The sequence below is a fragment of the Anabrus simplex genome, chromosome 4 (assembly GCF_040414725.1).
Source record: "Anabrus simplex isolate iqAnaSimp1 chromosome 4, ASM4041472v1, whole genome shotgun sequence".
Lineage (NCBI taxonomy): Eukaryota > Metazoa > Arthropoda > Insecta > Orthoptera > Tettigoniidae > Anabrus > Anabrus simplex.
Genome location: NC_090268.1, coordinates 231,419,374 through 231,441,576, shown reverse-complemented (window position 1 = coordinate 231,441,576; position 22,203 = coordinate 231,419,374). Strand labels below are relative to the sequence as shown.

Genomic DNA, 22,203 nt, shown 5'->3' with positions numbered 1-22,203 from the left:
ACTATTTTCTACTACGTCAACGTCATACAACGGCCCTAGACTTAACTCCATATTTTCTTTGTTATATGTGTATTCTTCGTGTATCTGTTTTTAACTTAATAAAAATAATAGTTGCATTGTTTTATGCTGGAAGTAAATGTGTGTTTTCCCTATTTCATTTTCTTCAGGTTATGGGCCCAAAATCGTGAAATGAGCAAAATTATGACTTCTCTATAAAAACGTACCATAATTGTGCCACATGATGCAAGACAATACACGGTTGCATATCCCATTACCGAATAATGGCAATTACATATTTTGGAAAGCAAAAGATGCGAGCAATTTTTGCACGTAATGATTTATGGGAAGTTGTCAGTGAGCCAAAACCAGATGATGCAAATGATGACTGGAAAAAGAAGAACAAGGCTAAAGCATACATTACGTTGGATGTTGAGGACAGCCAAATCATTCGTTTTGCTCATCTGGAAAACACGAACGATGCATGGAAAACACTGTCAAAGAAATACGAGAGATCCACATTTGGCAGCAGGCTGTATTTACGTCGTAAGTTGTATAGAATACACTATTGTGGCAGCTCGATGAACAAGCATATTGATGCCACCATGGAAGTGGCTGGATTACTGCGCGCATCAGGTAAGCCTCTCGAGAATGATATCGTAGTGTTATTAGTGAGCCTTTCAGAAACATACTCAGGACTCATTACGGCGCTCGAACGTCGTGACAAAGCAGATTTAACTGTGGAATATGTGACAGGAAAAATGCTTGACGAGTATAAAAGATGTGTTGAAGCAGGTGAATCAGGAAATGACAACGTGGAGACAGCACTACAATCAACTGCAACAGGCTCAAGTAAGATTAGTGATCATAATAAAAAAGGATCGCGCAAAGGTGCAAAGAACGAAAAAATGTATTACTGTCAAAAACCCGGCCATTTAAAGATGGATAGTCATTGGTTCAAGAAAAGCCAACAAATGAAGTCAGGTGGTACAGAAGCTGCCAAATCATCAGTCGAGGTAGAAAGTAAACAGAGTCATGTGTAATTCAAGATACAAGATCAGCAAAATAACACTCGACCTGAGGGATGGTGCATTGATTCCAGTGCAACAAGTGATTTGACAAGCAACCAACAATTTTTTTTCAAGTACACACAGTATAAAGTCTGCTGTTTATCTTGCTGACGGTCCATCAGTAAAGGCAGCTGGAGTGGGAGAGGGACCATTGTATTATGAACTACCAGAAGGAAAAATCCAAGAGATAAGACTGCAAAACATTCTTTATATTCTACAACTGAACGATAATTTGATTTCTGTCAAACAGATAACAGAACAAGGTCATCGTGTAATTGTTGAGAAGAATTCATGTGGAATCTACAACGGACACAAGATCATTAATGAGGGAGAAGCGATGGTAATTTATTCTGATTACAATTGAGTTAAACTAATGTATTATTAAGGTCCACCTTTTCAATACAAATTATACAGAGTTTAAATTACATAAATGATTAGGGACTAGTTTCAACCTAATATTAGGTTATCATCAGCTTAAAGCAAAATTAAAACATAAATACCGAAGAAATCAAACAATGTAAAGACACATAAGGTCTCATAAATGTACATACCATGTGAGATATTGAGAAAAGAATTATAGAGACGTGCAGCACTATGTTAAAAAAAATAACTCCATGACAGGGATTTATAAAAAGTCCAGTGCGCATTAAAAAGATGTTGAAGATAGGAATCCTTGAGTTGCTGGATAAGGAGATTAGTATATGTTGGCTCCTTTAAGATGCTGTTATCCAATTGAAGAACAACTGAGCCGAAGTCACGTCGTTTATTTACGATTAAAGTCCAGTGCGCCGTACAGCATTAAAAAGTTGTTAGGGATGGAAAGCTTTCACTTGTAGGTCAAGGAATCAATATATGCTTGCTCCTTAAATGTGCTGTTTTACATTCGAAGAACAACTGGGACGAAGTTACGTCGTTTTTCAAGATATTCATAGACGTAAAAACACATGGATGCTAGAAAGGCTCTTCTGTTTTTTGAAACTTGAAGGAAGGTGGTTGTTGCACGTTGAGGCTTAAGAATCCAGAGATGGGCTACACTATGTTAAAAAATAGAGATCCATAAAAAAGTCCAGTGCGCCGTATAAAAGTAAAAAGTTGTAAAAGTAATCCTTAAGTTGCTGGTCAGGTAAATCGAAAAAGGCTGACTTCCAAGCAATGCTGCTGCTCATTCAGAGATCAATTGAAATTTTAGTAACATTATCCTCACAAGATGTTTATAAACTTGATATATATTCGGATGCGAAGTGTGATGCTAGAAGAAAGTTCTTCTGTTTCTAGAATCTTGAAGGACGATGGATGTTACGTGAGGAGGATTAACATATATGGAGTTAAAGGTGGATAGAAATTCGCAGTTCAATGCGGACCATACGTTTGACTCTGAATAAATGATAGCAGAGAAAAAAAGAAAGAATTAAGTCAGGTGGATGAAAATTCTTAAAAAATATGTCATATGGGAATTATTTCATGTTGTAATAAGTGGAAGAGAGAATTGGGAGTAGGTGAGGTTCAAAGGAAATCTTGAGAAGGAGGTGAAGGGGAAAGAGAAACAAAAGGAGAGAAGGGGGGGGGGGGGAGAGAGAGGGGGAAAGAGGTTATTAAGGCAGGGCGGAGGGATGTGGAAATATGGAAAATTGTTTAAGCAAAGTACTCTAAATATAATGAAAAATCGGACCTTTATTTTGATTGAAAAGCTGAGGGAGCAGGTCAAACGAATGGTCCGTATTGAACTGTGAATTTCTATCCACCTTTATTTAACTCCATATATGTTAATCCTCCTCATGTAACATCCATCGTCCTTCAAGATTCTAGAAACAGAAGAACTTTCTTCTAGCATCACACTTCTCATCCGCATATATATCAAGTTTATAAACATTTTGTGAAGACAATGTTACTAAAATTTCAACTGATCTCTGAATGAACAGCAGAATCGCTTGGAAGTCAGCCTTTTTCGATTTACATGACCAGCAACTTAAGGATTACTTTTACAACTTTTATACAGCGCACTGGACCTTTTAAGGGATCTCTATTTTTTAACATAGTGTAGCGATCTCTGGATTCTTACACCTCCACGCGCAACAATTACCTTCCTTCAAGTTCCAAAAAACAGAAGAGCCTTTCTAGCATCCATGTGTTTTTACGTCTATGAATATCTTGAAAAACGACGTAACTTCGTCCCGGTTGTTTTTCGAATGTACAACAGCACATATAAGGAGCAAGCATGTTTTGAATTCCTTGACCTACAACTGAAAAATTTCCATCCCTAACAACTTTTTAATGCAGTACGGCGCACTGGACTTTAATTGTAAATAAACGACGTGACTTCGGCTCAGTTGTTCTTCAATTGGATAACAGCATCTTAAAGGAGCCAACATATACTAATCACCTTATCCAGCAACTCAAGGATTCCTATCTTTAACATCTTTTTAATGCGCACTGGACTTTTTATGAATCTCTGTCATGGAGCGATTTTTTAACATAGTGCTGCATGTCTTTATAATTCTTTTCTCAATATCTCACATGGTATGTACATTTATGAGACCTTATGTGTCTTTACATTGTTTGATTTCTTCGGTATTTATGTTTTAATTTTGTTTTAGGCTGATGATAACCTAATATTAGGTTGAAACTAGTCCCTAATAATTTATGTAATTTAAACTCTGTATATTTTGTATTGAAAAGATAGACCTTAATAAAACATTAGTTTAACTATATTGTAATCACAGTTAAATACAGATCTATCATAATGAAACTTATTTCATTTAATTAACAATTTATTCTGACTTCAAACTGCGACTCCGAGGCAGGTAGCTAACACGACAAGAGAAGAAGGATGTGTGCATCTATAGGATCGACAATTGTGGCACAGGGATCTGCCTGCAGTTAAGTGATTAATTAATAAACAACAGGGCACAAGGATTGTAGTATCTTTATGTTCGGATGAAGTAATCTGCAAACGTTATATTAAAGGAAAACTAGCTCAAAGTTTTCAAATACTATGCCAAGAGAAACAGAACCGATGAGACTTATCCATTTCGAACTTTATGGACCTATGCAAACGGCGACATCTAGTGGCAACAGATATTTTCTGACAATGAATGATGACTACTCAAGATTTACTGTAGTGAGATTAGTCACATCCAAGGATGAAGTACCAGGTGTCATACATGAATATATCGCCCAAATGTCAACAAGATTTGCGAGAAAACCCATTTCCATTTGCACGGACAATGGCAAAAATATTTTTGTCATGAACTTATGATTTTTCTATGAAACAAGGGCATACAACATCAGCTTAATGTGCCCTATACTCCTAAGCAGAATGGTGTTGCAGAGAAGAAAAAAAGGTCACTAACTGAATCTGCAAAATGTATGCTATCAGATGCTGGATTGGACAACCGTAACTGGGGAGAAGCTGTATTAACAGCAGCATACTTACAAAATCGGTCAGTGAGTTGGAGTATCAATAAAACTCTAGTCGAGTTATTCAAGGGACTGAAACCTGACCTTAGTCATCTACAAGTTTTTGAATCGAAGATTTATTCCTTAATTCCCAAGCTGAAACACAAGAAATGGGATGAGAAAGCAGCAGAAGGTGTTCTTATTGGGTATGATGACTGTTCTGAAGGATATAGGATTCTGGACCCTAAGACAGCCAAAGTTTGGGTCAGCAGGTCTGTGAAAATAGTCTAATATGACACGAATCTTATTAGCAGTATAAAGCCAGAATGTCGTCTCAAAGACCAACTCAATGATGAAGGGAGGGCATTTCTATTGAAATGTGTTCACTTTATAAAAATGCACAATGTTCTTATGAAGAAAAAGATGACTTGGAAGAATTTGGCAGCACAACTGAAATTGAAATCCCCAAAAGAAAGTGCATCAGAATGGAGAAATGAAGGAGTACCACCATCAAGATTGACTACAAAGTGCAAACAGTGTACATGGGATGAACAGATGAAAATGGCACCCCATGAGCGAAAGTTATGGTCGAATGTTGCTGAAGAGGAAATACGTATTCTAAAGGAATGTGAAGTATGGGAACTGGCAGATCTTCTATCTGGAAAGAAAGCAATTTCCTGCAAATGGGTTTTCAAAGCAAAACAAGACAGGGTTGGAAACATACATACATACATACATGGACTCATTTGGTAGCCTGAGGTTTTCATATAAATTTGGAGCAGATTTCAACAAAACATTTGCACCAGTTGCTAAACATGAGACTTTTAGAATTTAGTTCTTTGTAGCTGCACAAAAATGTGTCCATGTTCAAAATTTGGATGTCAAATCTGCATACTTGAATGGAGAATTAACAGAAGATATATATATATATGGAGCAGCACAAGGTTTTGAGCAGCACAAGGTTTTGAACAACTGGGTCATGAAAACAGAGTATTAAAATTGCAAACAAGTCTTTATTGATTGAAACATTCTGCATGTGTGAGGAATAAAAAGGCTTAAGAAGTTTTATTGAAGCTAAGGCTTCAACAAAGAAAAGCTGATCAATGTCTGTATTCCCAAGAGAAAATGAAGGTTCTATTACGTAAATTTTATTGTATGAGGATGACTTGCTGGTACATCTTCTAAATTAAAGGCAAGGGTGGTCAAGAACTACTAAATTATTTTGACATGAAAGACTTAGGTGATGTAATACATTATTTGGGAATCCAGACTGAACTAAAAACAGATGAATCGGTTTTGTTACACCAGAGGTCAAAAATTGAGATACTACTCCCAGACTACGAATTATCAAAAGCAAAGCAAGCAGTTAACCCAACGGTAATGAGTTTCATATCTGCACAAAACAACTGATAGTCCAGATCTAGAAAATGATACAGTGTACAGAAAGGCAATAGGATCTTTTAATGTATTTAAATACAGTATTGAACGACCTGCATAAGCAGAAATGTATCAGGAAGAAGAAGAAGAAGAAATACAGTTCAAGAACAGACATCAGTACAGCAGTTGGCATTATTAGTAGTCGTATTGAAAGACCAAACCAAACAGGTTTTCTTCACAGAATTAATAAAAAATCGACAAGTGGGTATGTATTCTTGCTCAGAAAGGGGTCAATTACTTGATCTAGTTGCAAGCAAACTTCTGTTGCAATGTCATCAACAGAAGCAGAGTACGTTGCTAGTTGGGAGTTCTTATGGCTCAAGCAGTTATTCAAATATTTTAGTATACAGATTGTTGAGCCCATCAACTTCAAAGATAACCAGGGTTGTATTCGACTGATTGAATTGAGTATTGGAGCTTGAACTAAACATATTGATACCATCTGTTACATGATCTGAATGAGAAAGGAGTTATAAATGTTCAATACTGTCCTTCTAATATGATGCTGGCAGATTTATTTACAAAACCATTACAACAGGAACCATTCAATCGGCTTTTGGAAGAATTAGGTTTCTCAGATTACTGAACTATTGAATCTGCGTCAGCGATAAGGGGTGAAGAAAACGCTTCTCTTAGATTTCAGAAGTTTTTACTATGTCAACGTCATACAGCGCGGCTGGACGTAACTCCATATATCCTTTGTTCTATGTGTACTTAATAAAAATAATAGCTGCTTTGTTTCATGCTGGAAGTAAATGTGTGTTTTCTGTATTTTATTTTCTTCAGCACTAGGAAACTATTATTGTATAAAAGCAGTCAAAAGATCATTTTAAGACATACACTGCCTGACAAAAAAGTTAAGCACGCAGAAGGAGTGGTTGAAAGTGAATGAAACTACATATGCTGAAAAACCATGTGCCTTTATTGAACCGATTACAATATGGGATGAAAGAGATAAGGCCGTTGGCAGTTACAGGTGGAATGTTGGCACCAGGTCAGTAGGGTGTCGCAACCCCCCAGGCCGCAATGCATGCCCTTATGCAGTTCGGAATGGTGTCAAACAGCCTTTGAATCCTCTCCTGAGACAAGTTCGTCCATAGTTGTTGCAGCTGTCCCTCCAGATCCCGTAGGTTGGTACTGGGACAGAGTCCCCTTCCAATGTCATCCGACACGTGTTCAATGATGGAGAGGTCCGGGGATCTTGCTAGTCACGGGAGGACCTCAACATGCTCTAGGCACTCCATAGACACACATGCTGTGTGTGGATGTGCATTATCTTGTTGGAATACTGTACCAGGGTGCTGTGCCGTAAGGGGTAGGACAAGCAGACGCAGAATGTCTGACGTATCGCTGTGCCATAAAAGCCTGCCAAAGCACTATTCTAGGTGACCTGAATGCATATCCTATGGCTCCCCACACCATGATGCCAGGTATTACGCCTGTGTGTCTTTCCACAATATGGGCAGGATCAGCCCTCTGCCCTCGAAGCCGCCAAGCCCGCACACGATGGTCATCGGAGGTTACGAGAAGCGAGACTCATCACTGAACATGATGCGACGCTAGTCGTCCTCTGCCCATGCCTCCCGGTGAAGGCACCACTCCAAATGCAGGCGTTGATGTTCTGGTGTCAATGGCAACCGACGCATGGGGTGGTAGGACCCCAATCCGTCGGATGCGAGTCATCAAGACACTGTGCGGGAACTCACAGGATGTTGTCGAGTCTCCAGTATATGTTTGCGGATGGCAGATGCCGAAGTTATGGGATCCCGGAATGCTTTGCGCACCATACGATGGTCCTCCCTCGGGGTGGTGTTTTGTTTTCGGCCCGAACCTGCACGACGTGATTGGGGGCCCTCGTGTATCCACCGAGTCTAACATCAGGCCACTGTGACATGTGAATGGCCCATATGCCTGGCAATTGCACAATACGACCAACCAGCCTCATGCAGTCCCACAATGCAGCCTCTGTCAAATGCTGTCAATAGATGGATAGACTGTCTAACATGTTTGTGAGGCATCGCGGGTGCTTCGTACTGTACGTAGTCCTCTCTGCATGTCTTGCTTACCTGTGATTCACAGCAGTTGACTGGTAACAACTTAACAGAACGGTGTCATCATGAATGCGCTCGGTGGGCTTTCCACAAGTTACAGATCCTTGTAAATCTAATCATTTACTCATACACGTATACTGAAATAGGATAATATTGGACCACTCATTCTGGGTGCTTAACTTTTTTTTATGATAAAGATGTTGCTTCCCATAGGGAACCTGAAATGTGTCCAATTTTCAATAACGGACCAACTATATTGGTATTATAACCTTTTCTTTTTTTGTCAGGCAGGGATATTTTTGCCTCATTCCTTAAAAACTATGTGTTTTATCCCCGAGCCCTGAGTAAATTATTTTTTTCAGCTAAGAAAATATGTTTCAGTCAACTGTTTCTGCAGTAGGAAAGTCAAAATGCAATAATATAATAATATTTGAAGAAAACAGTATCTCCAGTCCTCTCCTAAAAAGTCTGAACTTATTTCAAATACATTCCATACATGTATCTTTCTCTCTAATAAGTGCTTTAAGAGACATTACCTTCAAAGAAAGATTTCATTCTATGTAAATAAAGTGCAAAGCAATGCAAAGAATGCTTAGTAAATATGATAGTCAAAATTATGAAGTACTTACCTTTATTTTAATCCACATACAAAAGAATATTGCTAGAGCATTTAACACTAGCCACATGACTCCCAAACCGAACAGAGTAAGGCCTGTCACACCTGAGAATAGTAGTCCAAGAAGAACCACAAAAGCTGTGAATATCCAAACGACAAGAATACGTTTGTAGCATACATTGTAGATGTTGAATCGTACGTCATTAGTCAAGATCTCCATCACATGAACATAATCCTCCACAGTAAGCTGTAAAAATGGAAAAGAAGAAATCACTGTGAGTCATGAGATATCAGCCATTACAAAGCAATACATTTAAAACAGTAGGTGCTTACGGTCAATCCCTGAGCCATAAGTTCTTCTGGAACTAGTTCTGGTCGGAACTGAGCAGGGGTAATCCATGGCCATCTTGTATTTACAGGAAGAAGAGTCACTATTATATCCCCATTGGCTGAAAAATAACATGAAATTAAATCTAACAAACTCACGGGTATATTTATAACTAGATATCGGATTTGTATGCAAATCCATATTTTGTTTCCTGATATACAGACCTCCAAAACCAAAACGGGAAAAATTATTAGGTTTAACAGTGCATATATTTGAGATCAGTGCATACATTTCAAATTTATTGAGGATGTTTTTTACTTTTATTGTGCATATTTTAATATGTTTTACAAGCAGTTTTCAAGAAGATGTAAAATAATTAATTCAGTGAACTCTTTGGCAATGAAACGGTTCAAAGGTAACTGGTAACTTATCAAGACACACTTCCAAATCATACCAGCTACAATCAAGCATGAATCTAGAAACACATGGGTAGCATCTTGGCGATTCGCTGGACATTATAGAGAATGTAAAGCGTGAACTAGAAGGTATCCCAGGAAAACTCGGATTTTTGACTGCAAACAAAATATGGTGATGTCCTTAAGCAAAATCCTGGCTACGACATCATGGTAGCCATAAACAAATCTTTGGCTGTTACCGATAAACCAGAATGTTTAACACCTACACTCGCTCCCGAATTCAAGTACTGTTCTGTCACAGCCGTAGATGTACAAAGATCATTCTCTGCATCATCCAACTTGTTGACCGAATGGTCAGCGTACTGGCCTTCGGTTCAGAGGGTCCCGGCTTCGATTCCCGGCCGTGTCGGGGATTTTAACCTTCATTGGTTAATTCCAATGGTCCAGAGGCTCGGTGTTTGTGCTGTCCTTAACATCCCTGCAACTCACACACAGCACATAATACTATCCTCCACCACAATAACACGCAGGTACCTACAAATGGCAGATGCCGCCCACCCTCATCGGAGGGTCTGCCTTACAAGGGCTGCACTAGGCTAGAAATAGCCACAGGAAATTATAATTATTATTCTCTGCATCAAAGCTAGATTTATCAAATGCCACAGATTTATACCAGAAAACTTGGAAAGCAAATTATGGACAGGAAAAGTAGGGTGTGCAGTGTAAAATCAAAGAGGAATGTGTATACAAGTATGTTTCTTCAAGTTTGTATTATTTACACGGTTTAATTACAACCTTACAAATTGATTTGTCATGTGTATTAATTAATACAATGTGTCTTATCTAAGAGACATGTGCATATTGTGTTGACAGTGAACACTGATAGATAGACACGTCTCTCAAACTATGCACGGATTTTTTGTAATAGTAGAACAGCCGCAGCTGTAAGTAGTGTGATTTTCTTGTTTTTATTCAGTTGTTTATTCATGATCATGATTTTATCAATTGTTGTGGGTGAATTGCGTGAGTCTAGTAAAGGAATGTAATGTTTGCATTTCATACAAGAGTTAAATAGCATGAAGATACAGTAAGTGCATACTTTAAATGCATATTTCATGACTTTTTGCAACAGAGTCGCATGCTTATATCGGTGATTTATACAGAATATAAATCAGATGTCTATAACACACCTGAATTATGTTCACAACACTGTGGAATTTTTCAATACTGACATACATATTGCTGGGGTCACTACCACTGAACAAATAAAATGATGGGCATTTCATTCAAATGAGGCTATGCTAGTATCCAATTCAATATACAAGAATTATAGAAGAAACCCAACAAAACTATTAAAAACCAGAATTGGCTGAACAATGTATAGGACAACAGTACTTCCTGCTAATGATGGTTACTTTAACTCTTTCCGGTCTAACTGCGAGCATAGCTCACAGCGGCCGAAATTACGCTCAGGCCGCGCTGCGGGCATAGCCCGTAGTAAGGTTTGACAATTCACTAAAAATCGAGAACGAGCTATGCACGCATTCTGGTGGTTACATCGTGTTCCTTCATGTATTATTTACGAGAGTATTTAAGCAGATGGCAGTATTCTATGTCTAAGTCAGAGAATTTACGATATTTTCGATCAACATGCATCAGTAGATGTTGTCACTCAGTGAGCATGGCTTCTCGCGGCAAACATGTGCTTACAAGTGATGAAAAACATGTGCTTGACGAAAGTGATGTTTTCGATATGATATATTATAAGTTTATGCGCAAATGAACATATTATTGACATGAATTCGAAACAACTTCTTGCATTTCATTATGATTGGAGTTAATTTTACAGCCTAGCGCATGCTCCTGCATATTTCATATTTGCGTGAATACGTAGGATTGTCTACATATTAGTAAAGTTGTCTGTTTAGAAGACTGTATTTTCTCTTTCTCAAAAGTCTTTTGTGGTAAATGGAACAATAATTGTACATTTGAGTAACTTTTGACAAAATTTATCAATTAAAATAAAATTTCATAAGAGCTAACATTTTCATTATTGTAATTATTACTATTATTATTGAAAAATTAATATTTTATATTGTAATCATTATTATTATTGTTTTTTAATTGCAATGCACATTTTATATTAGCAAAATAGGGTAAATATAACAGTATTTTAGAAAACTGTACTTGCTTAGTTATCCGTTAGACCTTTTTTCCATTCGGAAAACATGGTATAATATATAAACAATTTAAAAATCTCAAGTGATAGCTGACATGATACAAACAGTGTTTTTCAAAACTGGATGCTCAAACAAGCACAAAGAAAAAAAGAATCATGCAAATATCTCCTACAGGTACAGAGATATAATGTTATAAAAATCCTTTAAAATGCCCAGTCCAGGACGTTTGTTGGGGATATTAAGGCCCAGACTGGAATGGGTTAAAAGACACATAGAGATAGAAACATGAAATGGAATTCATAACAGGATAAATACAATGACAAGTCAGTGCAGGAAGAGGGAGGAGCAATAGAAAGATGAGACAAAGACAAACATTTTTACAAGTCTCTCTTTATGTCGCACCAACACAGATAAGTCTTACGGTGATAATGGGATAGTAAAGGGTTAAGACTGGGAAGGAAGCAGCCGTGGCCTTAATTAAGGTACAGCCTGGTGTGAAACCATTTTCAAGGCTAGCAACAGTGGGGTGTGAACCCACTACCTCCTGAATGCAAGCTCACAGCTGTGCGTCCCTAACCGCACAACCAACTTGCTCAGTCAAAGACAAACGTGAAAACACAAAAGTACAAGGACAATCTCCACATCTCCATACACTTCCGACTTCTCATCAACCCGCATTTTTCTACATCAATTTCTTCTCAGGCCCTGACAAACTCGTTTCTGCTTCCCTGTTTTATCACGAGGGCGAGCATCAACACTCACTGAAGGGCCATCTGGACCAATCTTCAATCTGGCATAAGGAACATGAAAAGTAAACACGTAATAGCTTGGTGAATAAAAACATTTGAGACAGACAGAATTATTGGTTAAAAAAACTGAAAAGAAGTATCAACAAGTTATGTATGACTGATTTTGCTAGTTTGCAAATGGGGAATGTGTGCTATATGCAAACAGAAAAACACAGCAGTGCGGTATAGTCCGATACCAGTGACAACCGAGCAAAGTATAAGGGATGAGGTGAACATCTCTGGTTTTTAAATGTTCCTCAGTATTATTTAGACGCACTATAACAATTTCAGTGGCAAATACGCAAGATAGTTTTATACAATATGCATTTTCTATAGCAGGGGTCAGCAACATTTTCATATTTACATAGTCAAATCCCCTGTGAATGGGGGCAGTAGAATAACACCCACAGTAATCCCTGCCGGTCGTAAGAGGTGACTAAATGAGGCCTCAGGGGCTCCTAACTTGGGAACATGGTTGGCTACTAAGGGGCCCTTAGCTGAGCCCTGGCATTGCTTCCACTTACTCGTGCCAGACTCCTCGCTTTCGTCTATCCTATCCAACATCTGTTGGTCAACTATTGTTCTTTTCCGACCCAACGTTATTAGAGGATTCGAGGCCAAGGGTGTTTTTGGTGTTTTTCATTTGCATGCCCTTCATGACCCTAGTCTCTCTTTGGCTGATACCTTCTTTTTTTGAAGTGTCAGACACCTTTAATTTTTCTCTCTAATTAGTGTTAATAGAGGATGGTTGCCCAGTTGTACTTTCTCCTAAAACAGTAACCACCACCACCACCACCACCACCACCACATAGTCAAAGCTTCAATAGCTCACAGGCTGTACACATCTCCTACCTTTACTATTATATTAATAATACTGTTACAAATTTGCTCAGAATATCCACGTATAGTAATTTAATATTTTAGTGAAAAAAATACATTTTTACAACAAAATTTTATAGACAAAAATGTACACAATATGCACAGGCTTTTATAGCTATGCTGAAGAGATAATGTACTGTACTTTTACAGTTCTGTATTACTCTTATTTAAGAAAAACCAAACATTAAAAATAAATATTGACTGTACACAGAGGCCGTAACGCAAGAAGAAGAAGAAGAAGAAGAAGAAGAAGAAGAAGAAGAAGAAGAAGAAGAAGAAGAAGAAGAAGAAGAAGAAGACTGTACTCTAAATAAACTTTCTAGGACATGTTCAGTACATACTGAAGATATGTTAAGTACAGAACAAACATGGCCAACCGGACACCAGTGGGATCCGAACCCACAACCTCCCGATTTTGTATGTTCTGGAACTACTGCCATTACACTATAGGGTGTGTACAAGTCACCCATCCTCTGTCATTGAACAAGGTCCACTACAACAATGTTTAAGAGTTCCCCCAGCCCATTTGTCCTCATTTAAATGCATCTATTTTGTTTATTGACAACATTTAAGACTACTTCCACATCTACACAGTTTGCTACTGGTTATCACAATTAAGGAGATATATTTTAGACAAACAAAAACACTGCATGTTGCTTTAAAATTTTTAGGTGTTTACTATTTTTCTCATCTCATTTTATAATGTCTTGTGTGACCATCTATTTTTAAAATTTTAATTTTTAAGATGTCTACCACAATATTCAATAGCTGAGGATGGTCCACTGTGAGTCTAAACACGTACTACTTATAAAATATTACTATAATTTCCATATATAATTAAGTGGATGGACTAGATGTATTGAAAAGTTGGACCAATTAAATTAATTCTTTTTTAAAGAAAGATTTTAATGTGCTCTCATTAAGAAAGCTAAGAGTGAAAAAAATGGAATTAATTCAAGATACAGCCATGATGCTATTCAAAGCCAACATCCTATTGGAAAATCTGGATGACCTTCCAGTATGGGAATGGCTTCAAAAATACGTCCAGGAGTCAATAAAATATCAGTAGGCAGTATTCAGTGATGGTCAATTGGAGATTTTAAGACCTCTTTCCTGACTGTGGCTATTCTGTTTGTTTGGTTAGGATTTGGAGACCTCCCCGCAGCCAACCAACTACGTCTCATGTTGCAGAAGTGAAATACTAGCAAGCATAAAATAGTTTTTGGAAGGGAAAATTAACTGAGCTGTAATCTGAAATGAAACTACTGACTCTTTAAGCTGCTGTGTGTTTGCAATCTTGATTAAAACTCAAGACACTATATCACAACAGGAAATATTTTGTTAGAATGTGAGTTTATTTATGCCATCAACAGTAGAACATGTTCTCAAACAATCTTCAGTGCTTTGCAAACATTTCAAATTAACCATGGCAACGTAATGTATGTGGTAATTGATTCTGATGCATATATGATAAAATATTATGAACTACTGAAAGTAATTATGGGAGAACATTTAGTTCATATTACTTGCTGGGCTCAAAATGCAACTTGTTCGGAGGTCTTGCAAAAGAATTCCAAAGAACTTGATGCATTTGTATAAAAAACACAGAAATGTTTTAGTACGTCAAGGTAAATCAAACATACCCGAACTACAACCATCTGGATATGTTAATATCAAGCCTGTGTTGACCAGATGGAGAAGTTTACTTTAAAGTCAACTATTACATTCATACATATATACACAGCCTCCATTCACATTTTAAACAACTGTCACTAAAATCTTCTATCCGAGGCTTGTTTTAGGTTTGAAAGCAGTATATTCATACTCAACTGTTGACTTGCTAGGCCTAACACAGATGAGAATTTTCTTTTGGAATTTACTCCCTTAGCCTTTGAAGATCCCTCTTCTCCACAAAGCAGTGGTGTCGTCTTCTAATCATCCCCAGGGAAGATGGGTTGCCTGATCCACCATCTCTGCCATTCCGAAAGTCTCCTTCTCTATCAAAGATGCCGTTAAGGTCTACACCCGTAATTCTGGGCATGGGTTCCACGTTATACCCCTGTCTGAACTTAACCATCCTTTCACACCAGCCTACTGATGAGGAGGATACCCACCCCCACAGCGTGGATGCGCCAGGCAAGAATTACCCAAGTGGAGAACGGGGAAAGTGACTCCCCTTTCCCCCGGTCACGAGACTCATTTTGACAGCCTAACTTTAAAGCTCAACTTCAACTACGGTTGTTTCAAGAGTTCCCCCGACAACCATATTTTAAGAAAATCTTTTATATATTCAAATTTATCTTCAAGATCAATAAGCATACATGTCTCCAGCATAAAGAAGACTTCTTATGCCTATTTTATTCGTTACCTGGATATTGACTTGTCGGAAATTTTAACCCAACATGAATGAACATTTTATTCCATCATTACATGTGTTTTAATTGTCCTGCCAATTTTTGTCAAACCTTTTAGCTGAAGATGTTCCATAAACGGAACAAAACATGTTCTAATTTGTATACACCTAGAGATTAAGCTGGATTATGTCATGTAAACAATAAACTAGCTATAGAAAATTTGACAAGTATTGGAAGGTGGGAATCTCCTTATAACTTAACCTTAGTTGTGTTCAGCCAATACGGGACAAAATATGAGATTTATCAGCTCAGCTTCCCACTAAGTACCTCGGAAGCACAATCTCAAAAGACAACACTGTTAGGCAGGAAATACTCAGCAGGAGACAGAAAGCATCAAACTTCTACAGTCAAGTCAGGTATCTTCTCTGGGACTACAAAATACCACAAAAAGCTAAAACAATCACATACCACACTTACATCGTACCAATCCTCATGTACAGTTTAGAGACATGTACCCTACTAAACAAAGACTTCAGTAGAATGCAAGCAACTGAAATGAGATTCATTAGAACCATGAACCAAACTACCAGAAAGGACAAGATCAGAAATGAAGTGAATAGGAAAGTAGCTGGTCTCAAGGTTCCTATTACCAGTGTCATAAAGAAATGCAGACTTCAGTGGTATGGACACATAATGAGAATGAACAGGGAAAGACCTGCCAGAAAATATTTTGACCTTAATCTCATAGTTGAAGACCACAGGGAAGACCAAGGAAACGCTGGATAGAGACTAAGTTCAGATGTGGAGGAGACAGGACACAAATGGGAGGATGTACTGGAACAGAAGCTGTATGAAGACAGAAGGAGAAGGCGAGCGCTTGTACACCACACCCGGGAAACTGGAGTTGGGAAATGATGATGTCACTAAAATCTATAATAACACAGTTATTTGTTTTACGTCCCACCGACTACTTGTTGTGGTTTTTCAGAGATGCTGAGGTGCCAGAATATCTATAATAACACAGTTATTTGTTTTACGTCCCACCAACTACTTGTTGTGGTTTTCAGGGATACCGAGGTGCCAGAATTTTGTCCTGCAAGAGTCCTTTTACACGCTCTCCACCATAATTCGTGCACGCAAACCCCTTCTTGAGACACCACTAACAACATCCTGACAAAGCCCTGCCTCAGAATTATTACTAACAGCAGCGGTACATTCAAATTACCATCTTTATTTGATCCGCCTTCATAACTGCTTGTGGACACAGAGAGCAACAGTAGTTTGTAAGATTACTGACAGGTTTTGTCATTGGGTGAAAAAAATTAAGTGACACTCTTCTTGAAAAATGTTGGTGCTTTGACTGTATGCATCAGAGGAAGGCAGATGTCCCCAAAAGATGTTAACATGTTATATGGACTTCTGAATAATTTATTTCAACAACTGAACATAATTCAATCAATAAGAATGTTTCAGCTATGAGCAGAAAAGTGGAAAAATTGCCAGTCTTTAATATTTTTAATTTTACAATTGGCTTTACGTCACACCAACGCATATAGGTCTTATAGTCATGCTGGGACCGGAAAGCGCTAAGAGTGGGAAGGAAGCATCAGTGGCCTTATTTAAGGTACAGTCCCAGCATTTAATTGGTGTGAAAATGGAAAATCACAGAAAACCATCTTTATGGCTGTCGACAGATGGGTTCGAACCCACTATCTCCCGAATATAAGCTCACAGCTTCTCTCCCATAACCACATGGGCAATTCGTTTGGTTTTAAAATGTTAAAACAGTCTAACATTATTGCTGGTTACCTTGCTTTTGATGCTATAATTCTAAAACAATGATGCAAGTGTAATGGACTAGTATAACTTGGAAACAATTCTGTAACCCATGGGTAAATAATGAAAATATCGAGCTTGATTATTATTCTTCTTCTTCTTCTTCTTATTATTATTATTATTATTATTATTATTATTATTATTATTATTATCATCATCATTTACGTAGTTATGTACAGACTTTATTTGGTATAAAACATGGTCGTAACCAAACACGTGTTATGTCACGACGCGCCTGCTGTATGTATATTAATATGAGTTTATTTAATGTAAAAACACGTAATTAATAGTATATAATTTATTGTTACCTGTAAATTTGTTGTATAAATCCAGTATAATGTTATGCAACACATGGTAATAGTCCAGAACACGGCATCGTGTCACTAGAAAGTCACAGAACATTCGATCCATTTGTAAACAGATAATTGGAGACTCTAGAAATTACGAGAAAATATGTTGTGTCATATTCTTCTAGAAGCCTGGCCAGGAAAAGTATGTAAAGAGGCAGTCTTGGGAGTTGAGTTGTTTTAGCAAGACTTGTAGTGTAAGTCGTTAGCCGAGTATGTGAACCTATGTTGTGATTTTGTTAGGTTGGTAGTTGGTTGACATGCAAGTGTTGCAGTATTCTTCTTCTTCTTAGTGTTTTGTTCAAGAGGGCAGTTATTAGAGAGAGAGAGAGAGAGAGAGAGAGAGTGTGTAAGCTATATAGGCCCATATAAAATAAGAGTTTTGTTTCTACATTGCTTAGAATTTGAAAAGAATGGTATTTCTGTATCGGTCATGACCACAGGGAAATGCACATTTTAATTTTCTGTAATTTCTGTCTGTCTGCATGTATGTATGTAAAGGCATCACGAGAATGCGCCTGAAGAGTATTTAATGAAAATCGGTATGTAAAGTCAGGGGATGAGTCACTACAATCTAGGCTATAAAAAATTTTAGTTATGCTGACCAAAATGGTAGTTTAGGGAAAGGCCTAAAATTTCATTCTCAAATATTTATATTATTAGTGGTCCTATCGATAAATACTACATAACTAAAGTGATATATAGAACTAAATTTCCGATCATGTCTTAGACATTTTACCGTACCGACTATGATAACACAGATATTAATGAATTTGTATTTTTGTTGCTAAGTCCATATCAACGCCGAGCCAGACTCGGTATATAGAGTCGGGGAACTACAGTGTACGCAATAAACAATTTTATTCACCCTGGATGAAATTCTAGTTTAGTGGAAGGCGCCTAAAATTTAATGTTTATATACGTATGTTATTGGTCCTATCGAAAAGTACTTCATAACAAAAGTTATAGAGAATACAATTTCCAATCATTTATGTTTTATTCAGTTTTATCGTATCGACTATGATAAAAGTGGTATTTCAGAATCGGAAGAAAACTAAATGTGAACCTTACAATATCAAAAGCGCATAACATTGATCAACAATAACATTACATTGTCCATTGTTTGTTGTGATGTTCTTTGTCTCTTATGCTGCTGCTCAACTCCGATAGATGGGATTACTGTTGCGTACCAAGTACAACAGCCAGACTGAATATTGGCTGGAAATAGCTGGGGAGTTAGAAAACATTCTTCTTTAGCACGCCATTGCTCTGGTTCATACATTTTCTGACACTGCTGGTATGTAACACACTGGTTCATCATAGTATTCCAGCTATTCGATCCCTACTCTAACGTGCTGTTTTGAATGAGCAGGGTCCACACTTAAGGCAGAGGCTCACCTAGCAGTAGTAATATGACCTGGTCTACAATTACAATTTAGGCCTATTCCAAATTATAGCACCACAGTTCATTGAATAACTCAAAATTCGACCCTGAAAAGAGCCGTTTCTTAAGAAAAGCAGCTTCCTCTTCATTTTTATTAAATTTTACATTCATTTTATTCCAAATTAGCAGTGAAGAGGGGGTTTTCCCCTCTGGCTTGGAGGAAAAATTTGCCTCCAAGTCAGATAGATTCCACCGCCAGTGTAGTGAATTGAGGTTTGACTAATCGGGTACACCTAGGAAAAGATTAGTAAAAGGGCATAGTTTATGCCCTGGGACTCTCCACTACTCAACAACCCTTCTCCCTCTACCCGCCGAAAAAAAGACGAAGAGTGTTCATGGATCACGACTGTCTGCGACTTCGTCATTCTTCCAGCTTTGGAACTTTGTATTGTTACATCAGCAGCATAGTACTGTTCTTTAAAAGTGAGAAAATGTGTGGTTTTCACTCGATCGAGTATTTCATATGAAAGCATTGCTTTTAAATGCGCCATTCCTACTGACGTCATTGTAATGACCTATTTTTTTTTCAGGTGGGAAAAAACACTAAGACAGACTTTCTGAGGGTTTAAAGAGGCAGGTGGAGAGCGAATATCTACAATTATAATGAAAACTCCCCAACTAGATTGTGAATGATGGTAGGGAAGCGGGCCTACCATTACAATGAAAATTCTCTAACCCAGTCTTCATATGAGAAAAGACGTTTGGTGACTTCCCCGTCACGTTTCTAGTTAGATAATTTTGTGTGGCTATTTCCAGCCGAGTGCAGCCCTTGTAAGGCAGACCCTCCGATGAGGGTGGGAGGCATCTGCTGGTAACTGTGTGTAACTGTGTATTATTGTGGTGGAGGATAGTGTTATGTGTGGTGTGCGAGTTGCAGGGATGTTGGGGACAGCACAAACACCCAGCCCCCGGGCCACTGGAATTAACCAATTAAGGTTAAAATCCCCGACCCGGCCGGGAATCGAACCCGGGACCCTCTGAACCGAAGACTAGTACGCTGACCATTCAGCCAACGAGTCGGGCACGTTTCTAGTGAAACGTTAAGAGCTATGCAATTTAATACAACCTTGCTCACATCGTGTACACTACCTAACGTAGAATTCTGTATACAATGTAGAATTCCGTCGCAAAGCACGGGTACATCAGCTACTTTGTAAACAAAACTGTACGCAATTAACAGCATTTTGTGTGTGCGTCTTTGTGGTTACAATATTTTGGAGCGAAACGCTGGAAACCAGGAATGAGCTGGAAATTTTATAATGTGCAATAACAGACCATTTATATTGATATTATAAATTTACTCATTCAGGACAAATATTTCATATTCCCTATGGGTATCAACATCTATATCGTAAGTGGTATGTTCCGAACTGTCAGCGGAGAGATGGCATGGAATGATATTAGTAGACGAATAAGTTTGAGTAGCGTCTTTAAAAGTAGGGAAGATCACAATAAGAAGATAAAGCTGGAATTCAAGAGGACAAATTGGGCAAATATTAATTTATACGAAGGGGAGTTAGGGATTGGAATAACTTACCAAGGGAGATGTTCAATAAATTTCCAATATCTTTGAAATCATGTAAGAAAAGTCTACGCAAACAACAGATAGGGAAACTGCCACCTGGGCGTCTGCCCTAAATGCAGATCAGTAATGATTGATTGATTTTGTATAAATCCATACAGCATTCTTTTATTGCCAGCTAGATCCATTTCCATCTTTTGTAAATTCTTCCCTACTTTTCCTCTATTTTCTTACCAATTTCTTCCATTTCCTTGTATTATCAAGATACTTTCTTTAGCTTTCTTCTTTTTTTAAAATCTTTATTCCATTTTTGCCATGCGTTCTTCTTTTCTTTCATTGCTTCTCTTAATTTCTCACTCCACCATGGTGTCTTTTATTTAATCTAATCGATGTTCTATCATAGGCACTCTATGCCCCACTTAAAATTAATGGATGCAAGCAAAAATGGGCTAACCACCAAATTTGTGAAAAAAAAAGTTAGATGCTGCTACCTCCTGTTAATGATATAAACTACATTTACTGAAGTGGGCTACCATAAGGGAAATTACCTATAATGAAATACAAGGCTTCAAAGTTCTTGGGGTATCTAAATCATCTTGACAGAATTACAAAATCAGGCTAATTGATTGTTACTAAAAGTTTGCGTATAATGGCGCCACAACATTGGCAGAATCAAGACCATCTACAATATATCAGAGCTATCGATATTAGATAAAATAGTGCTACGTTCGGTTTGTTCAAATGTAAACATGAGCACGTGCTAAGCATCAGTTTAGTTTCTTGCACGACATATGCACCTACCAACCTTACGTGTTCGCACTGTATAGGAAGGGATTGTTCCCTGCTTTGACTAGCGGCATAACCGCAAGGTAAACACAGCCAGTGCCTGCGCCCCATATTCCCTCATTCGAGTTTGCCCTGTTATAGTGTGCGAAGTGTAGCCTTGTGATGAACGTGACAACACAATGGCACAACAACGCCATTTGGACCCCGTTTTGCAGGGTAGAATACTCTGCCGCCTGGAAGCAGGCCACACACAGACCAAAATCACCGTATCCTTGAATGTGCCACAAAGTGTCTTTCCAGGCTTTGGAGACGATTTTGAGACACAGGAGATGTTAGTCGTAGGCCAGTACCAGGTCGACCAAGGGTAAGCACCCCACAGCAGGACCGATATCCGGCCTTAACCACCCGACGAAATCAGAGTGCACCTGCTAGACAATTGTCGGCGGAGCTTGCGGCCGTCTCAGGGGTTGCCATTTCCCGGCAAACTGTGTACCAGAGGCTCAGAACAGCAAGGCTGTTTGCCTGACGTCCAGCCGTGTGCGTCCCGCTCACTCCAGCACAGAGACGTGCCTGTTTACTGTGGAGCCATCAACATCGAAACTGGACCATGAATGAATGGAGGCATGTGCTCTTCACAGATGAATCCTGCTTCAGTTTGCAGAACGACTCCCATCGCACATTAATCTGGAGAGAACCAGATAAGTGATACAACCACAGGAACATCGTGGAACGGAACCAGTATGATGGTGGTGGCGT

General features: G+C 38.3%; 1 protein-coding gene across 3 annotated transcripts in view; it reads right to left on the bottom strand.

The window, feature by feature from the left end:
• The window catches only part of LOC136871814 (transmembrane protein 268), a 187,345-nt gene that overhangs the window by 150,865 nt on the left and 14,277 nt on the right, over positions 1 to 22,203 (bottom strand). For all 3 annotated transcript variants that reach the window (XM_067145423.2, XM_067145425.2, XM_067145424.2), the window contains exons 2-3: positions 8,901 to 9,016; positions 8,581 to 8,814 (exon numbers count right to left, since the gene is read on the bottom strand). In XM_067145423.2, coding sequence (XP_067001524.2) covers positions 8,581 to 8,814; positions 8,901 to 9,016 — 350 coding nt within the window. The remainder of the gene's footprint in view (positions 1 to 8,580; positions 8,815 to 8,900; positions 9,017 to 22,203) is intronic.